Source organism: Anopheles coluzzii, chromosome 3 (genome assembly GCF_943734685.1).
Source record: "Anopheles coluzzii chromosome 3, AcolN3, whole genome shotgun sequence".
In the NCBI taxonomy this organism is placed as follows: domain Eukaryota; kingdom Metazoa; phylum Arthropoda; class Insecta; order Diptera; family Culicidae; genus Anopheles; species Anopheles coluzzii.
The window spans coordinates 60,378,871-60,385,431 of NC_064671.1; the positions used below are offsets into that span (position 1 = coordinate 60,378,871).

At 40.0% G+C, this 6,561-nt stretch overlaps 1 protein-coding gene across 1 annotated transcript; it reads right to left on the reverse strand.

The window, feature by feature from the left end:
- Positions 1-356: 356 nt before the first annotated feature.
- On the reverse strand, positions 357-1,775 carry LOC120956200 (amyloid protein-binding protein 2-like). Its single transcript, XM_040377573.2, has one exon. It carries the CDS (start codon positions 1,755-1,757, stop codon positions 357-359), a length of 1,401 nt encoding a protein of 466 aa, XP_040233507.2. The 5' UTR covers positions 1,758-1,775.
- Between the last annotated feature and the right edge of the window lie 4,786 nt (positions 1,776-6,561).

Below are 6,561 nucleotides of genomic sequence, written 5' to 3' on the forward strand. Positions count from 1 at the left end.
TATTTGAATATATGTTAAAAATACAAATATTTTACAGTTATAGTTACAGTACACTCATGTAGAAAAAATGCAGTAAAACATCAATCTTTTATTATTAGTCATGTTATATTCTTCTTCTTCTTCTTTTGGGCTCAACAACCGTTGTCGGTCAAGTCATGTCTGTACCACTTGTGGGCTTGGATTTCAGTGACATGTTAAATTACAATTCTTAAACGCATTGCTTAAAAGACAATTAAAATTGATGATAAAAGAACCAAACGCATTATTGAATCTATTCCTTCAATTATATTTTAAGAACTGTTTTGATACATTATTTGATATAACCTCGCCTACAAAAAAACAATGATTTCAGCATTTTACTCATCGTTATAAGATTTATTAATTTCGTGAAAATGTGCCCAAACATCTCTTACGGATAGCGCTTCAATTTCCTTATGATTAATTGACACTACATTGAACCCATCCAAATCACTTCCAGCAACACTTCCAAAAGTAAAAAGATCCATCGTAACACTCAGTCGCCGAGCCTGAGTCAACATTCGATGGTTCGGCGGTAAGATACGTTTATAATTTTCGACAGCCTTCATCACATGATGGAGTGCACGATCCCGACGACCAGTAACGTATGCCTGCAGATACAGCCCATACGCTAGATTACCCTGAGCAAGCGAATGTAGCAAATTGCGTGCACCGTATAGCTGCATATAGATATGTTGAGCATCTGCATACACATCGACACTTTCACTGACCTGATTGCAGGCAAGTAGCAGAATAGCAAGATCCTCTAGCGTTTCCGCATACAGTCCACTCCCACGGCCATATTCATGCGCAACTAAACCGATCGCAAACTTTAGCATACAAGCAGCTTTTGCATACCTCTGACTGGCGGTGCAGGCGCGGGCAATTTGTCGTAAAACATCCACTAGCAGTCGGCTGGGTGATCGTGCACTGATCATACTTAACGATTGCATACCGTACTCGTAACTATCGACCAAGTTTAAATCTTCAAAGTGATACAATGAGAATGCATGACATACACCGGCCTGTAGATCTTGCAAACGCTGTACTTCCTGCTCCTTTTCTAGCAAATTTTGAAACATCAACCTCTGTTGAACCACTTTACCTAGCATCCTTTTCATGCGATCGTAAGTTTTGTTGGCGTTGATCAGTTTTCCAGCAAGAGTCTGGGCACGCATCAACTGTCTTAGTACAGAGAGCTCTTTCGCCGTTCCAAATTGCGCATGTTGCTGAGTAAGCTGCAGTATTCCGATGGCTTCTACAAGCCACCCGGTCTCGGTTAGGAACGTGCCTATTCGTAACCCACACCTGTAGTCGAAACGGGATAAGCCACCGGTACGGATGTTCTCGTCGATAAGTTTTTTGTACTGTCGAAACAGCTGGATCGGAAGAGATTTTTTGACACTTTCGAGCCATTGAAGGCATTGTACTAAAGGAGTTAGATCACTGGAGAAGTTTCTTATAAAGTCACTGATCAGCAGTGGATCGGAAAGAATTTTCAACTGAACGTCCACTAGGCTGGGATAATCACACATTTCACTTAACACGTTGAAGCGTATGCCCAACGGCAGCTCGTCGATGGCTTCTCTATAAGCCGTACATCGTGGATTGTTGGAGAAGTTCCTCGTTGTTGCTTCAATTGCTAAGCGGTACAATGTCTTGCTATTGAACACCAAGCCGGAATTGTTCATTCCCAAATGTACATCAGACAATGGCCAAAACTTTGCCACATGATTCATGACAGTAGAGTGCTATGAACACTGGGATGCCTTTATTTTCCTACGAATACCTCGATCAACTTATTCCAAATAAACGTTGCACTAACAACCCGAGGGGAGTATGCTGCATTGAACTTTTTCCATGTATATCACTGTTTTCCCTAAAAACACACACAATTGTTACTTTGTATCTTTCGCTTGTGCGCAAAGGCGAAGAACAACCTGCTCATCGCATACCTTGCTACGTTGTTCTTCTCCGAATGGAAATCATAAACTGACACCACTGTGAACGGGCACGATTTTGACACTCACCAAGGACAGTCATTTGTTCTTACCACCCTCAAAGCATAATATTCATAATGTTCATTTCGACACCATCACTGCTGTGAAAAATACAATAAATATAAAGGTTGTAACCTAAATAAACATCGTTTCTGTGGGTTATCTCCCAGCTAACTGAAACTTGAAGCATGAAGGCTCAATAGTTGCAAAAAAACTATATTGTGTGCTGATGAAACTTGAGCAAAATAATATTAAATGTTATTGAGTTCCATTACAACCCAAATTTATCTAAATTGATAATTTGATGAACATCTGTACACGCTACTGTTTATGTATAGAAATCAAAGATTACTTTCTACCGTATGTCACTTCTATCAAAGCTATAATTTACTATGTCTCTCCAGAGAGACGACCATCTAATCACCTCTGATAGTAATGACTTGAGACATACAATTATTCCAAAAGTATATCGTACACGTTCTATTCCCAATATCAAACAACACAGCCCAGCCACAGCAAAAAAGAGTGAAACATTAATCCAACACCTACAACGTATCCTTTTCACGTCATAGACCAATCTGTGATGGCAGGCCCAAAGCAGCATCTTCAGATAAAATTGGACCGTGTACAAAACCTGGTTCTACCTGGTACAAAAAACCATGGGATGGTTTTTACATAAGACAGGTAGCGTCTGGTGACTTACACCACAAAAGTGCTAAGGTAACAAAAGGGAAAAAGGATCGATATGGCAGAAAAAAGGATCAACATAACCTTTCTCTTAGCGTCCCGAGGGTGTACACGCTGAAAGAGATTCATTAGCAGATAATCAGAGCAAATGTTGTTCTCGAAACGGGAAAAGAACCAAACGTACCTAGGGTAGCAATTTGTGTGCTGGGTCTACAGATCCCTACAGGTAAACCTAGCTGACACCTAATTACCACGCATATTTTCTGATGCGGGAACGCTTCCAGCAATGACTTACATAATTTACACATCCTCCAATATTCAAAAGTGTAAGTATAGCATGGGATGCTCATCTTTTTCAAGAGTATTGGAGCTTACCTTTTGAACCAATTGTAGACTCTGATAGTATATTTTCTACACTCAATCATATTTGCATGCAAATCCATCACTTTACCAATATCAGCCCTCTACCGAGCATCAACTTCGTCAACAATGGACCAAAACTGTCTCTGCTTATAACAACAAAGCAGCTATTCTTTAAACGAATATTGATCAAAGCAACATCCTCTACTCCGACATGTTTTTGAAAGAGGAGGCCTTCGCCGTCTGGCAAATATTCAAACTACCAGAACATCAAAAGCGGAAATAGAAAATTGGAAGGAGAGAAGTGAGTGTTCAAACTTGAATAAAAAAAGTAAAACTTAAAAAGATTGCTTTTCCTATGAAAAGGTCTTCTAATCGAAGAATTCGTGTCGGATGATGTTCTTCGGAGATTTTATGAGCAAGTCTCGTGCGTAACTAGTTTTTGAATGAGCTCGGATAATGTAGATAAATTGCCCCGATGGCTCAAATTTAAATCAGGCTGATTGAAGCATCAGACTTATTGTTCTATTCAATCTAGGTTAATTCCTGGCAAACAGTGTACTGAGAGCTAGTCTTTTGACACCGGAGTACGTGGTTCGAAAATACACACACCAATGAGACGGCAAAATGACACAATTGCAATGAATCTCCGCATGAAAGCTTAAATTCACCAACATAGATTGAGCGATAAACCATTGGATCTTTCGTGTATCGATCTCAAAACAAAATCATGCTAGTTGACGTGACCTGGTCACCTACCTAGTGTTGCGGAAATCCATTGATGGACATCTGCTAGAGGGGAGCATTTAAAATAACTCTAGAAATACTATTACCTACTCTTTCTTTATTTCTCTATCTCTCTGCCTAAGAGACTCATATACTCTCTTTCTCGTTTTCTCTCTTTGATCAACGATTCTAATCTTTTCGATTGTACCCTGTACCATCGTAACAACGTAAGCGGATTTCAAAGTGATGTAACTTTTTGACAGCTTGCCAGCACCCAACTCCCAGCACACCGAATGCATCCATCAATGATGAGCTCGTGCTTCAGAACATACGACAATCGATGGCGTCAACGTGGCGTTCACTCTGACTCGATTGCAAGCTTTTCCAAAAATGGTTCAACTTTAGAAGGGTAGGCGTTTTGAGAGGCCAATTGGTTGTTGTTAGTTGATTTGATTGATGCAAATAAGCGGATTGGCTTTGGTTCACACTGTACGCGACGCAGAAATTCCAACGGGACAAGAAAAACAACGCAAATGTCCAATGCTAAGGACCGGTGCTTTGGAGTTTTCAAGTGGTTTTAGTGTTTGTTTGCTACAAAATAAAATCATATTAAATATACAAAGCAGTACAACAAAATTGTGCAGGTGTCTATAGAAAGATTTGATGTTTTATCCTAAATTTATTTAATTTTTTTACAAAATTAGCTCAAAAATGTTTATACTTCTTTGACTGATCAGTTCAAGGGCCCTTCTTTAAAAAAGTAGTATCATATATAACAAATAACATGAAGATTCAATGTAGCTAAAACAATCACGCGTAAGGAATTTTCGGAGTGAATGCCTATTCCTTAAAAGAACATTTGATCATGATTATTCATAAAGCCTCAGTTGTCTGTACACACAATGGTTTTCATGTACAATATTTTGATTGTCATTGATGTTAAGGCCGGGCTACATTGATCGTACTCTGTGGTGTAATTTTGATTTTCACTAGCGCATCTGGCGGCGGCTGGTGGAAGCTTTTTTAGGTCATCGAGGGAATGGTCGTGCCGGATCTCAAAATTAAGTAGTTTTTACATCGTTTTTTGATGCGAAAACGGCTGAAATACTTGCACAATATGATTGTCTATCAATTACAAAGCTTTTCCAGTCCAGTTAAAGTACCATGGAAACATAACATATTTTCTGGAGCGGCTCCAAATTGTTTGGCAAAATGCTTCGGTCAGCCTCCGCCAGATGCGCTAGTGAAAATCGAAATTACACTTGCGAGTACGATCAATGTAGCCCGGCCTTTATACATTTATGTTGAACAGCCGTTAAACACGGTAACATCAAATAAACAAACGCCTGCCCTAGTCACAATGAATAAATTTTCTAGTGATAGTGACTGACTGGAACATTTTCAACCTTACACCGGAAACCCATAAAATGTTCTATAAGAGTAACACTGTTCCAAAGGATCAACATCCGAAATACACTAGAAACGATCGCTAAACATACCCCTCAGGCAAATGCTATGCTCAACGCCATGCTGTTTCTACCAGTCCTACCGGATGTCCTGCTGTGTATGCTAAAAACGCTCACCTGAAACATAAAAAGAAAAGAATGTCAAAAATTAGCACTAAACACTACAGAGCACGCTGATTGAGGGTTATTTAATTTGAAATTTAAATGACCGAAACTACCTCTAGAATATCGGAGGAACTTAGAAACATTGTTGGTAAATTTAACCTGCTATTCTTTACGAGCAACCCGAACAGAACAAGAAAACTAACTCCACGGCGATGAATCGTCCGGCGAATCGGCGAAAATAACGTCCTAATTTAACGCAACACTAAACCCCAAAGTAGTTCACGCGACGAGGGCAGCCCTCATTTTTGGTGCGGCATTCCGATGATGGTTGATGGGATGATGGGTCCGATGAAGTAGAGTAACGAACAAAGCTCCGGAGTGGAATAATCAACAAAACAACAAACACGAAATTTTGTCGCTTTCTAAAATGGCCAAATTCATTTGCAAGCTTTTTCCAAGTGTTGTTCATAGGGATCTGAATCGATTTTCATTTACCACACTTTCAGCCTGGGCTGGGCTAGTTGCTTTTCGTTGCGTCGAAGCATCGTACACCCTTGCCTCCCGATCGATTTGCTATTTTCTTCGTTACAGTTTCCGATCCGAAATAGAAATACAAAAGTAATGGACACGGCTACAGAACAGTGAAAATCAATTTTTATCCGCTACACCGTCTTTGTCAATCGGCTTTGGCGCCAGCCTTTTTCTCACCCCATACCCCTACACTCCGGTATGTTACCAACATGTTTCATCTGACCTTGTCTGCGCATGCTATAAAACGATAACATTGTCTGACGTAGTGGGTAGGTTAAAAATTGGTTAAAAATTGGCAGCAAGCGGACGGATACAACGACAAAAACGAACCAATGTGCGACACAGAAGGAAATTGGATAGCCGTGCAGCGTTTTTCATCCCCGAAAGAGACCAATCAACTGGTAAACATCATAATTTTTGATCATTTGAGAATGCATAAATAAACGTATCGAAAAGGGAAAGAGAAATGTCCACCGTTCTGCAACTGTTATTGCGACCAGTCGATGCTGACGATGATGATAATGATGATGATGACGATGATGATGATGTGAAACCGTATACAGCTAAAATATAAGGGTTAAGAGAAAACGTCCACGATCAATGACATGCACAAAAGCGGACCATTCCACACGAAAGCCTTTCCGCTTGCTTGAAATGGCAGAATGGCT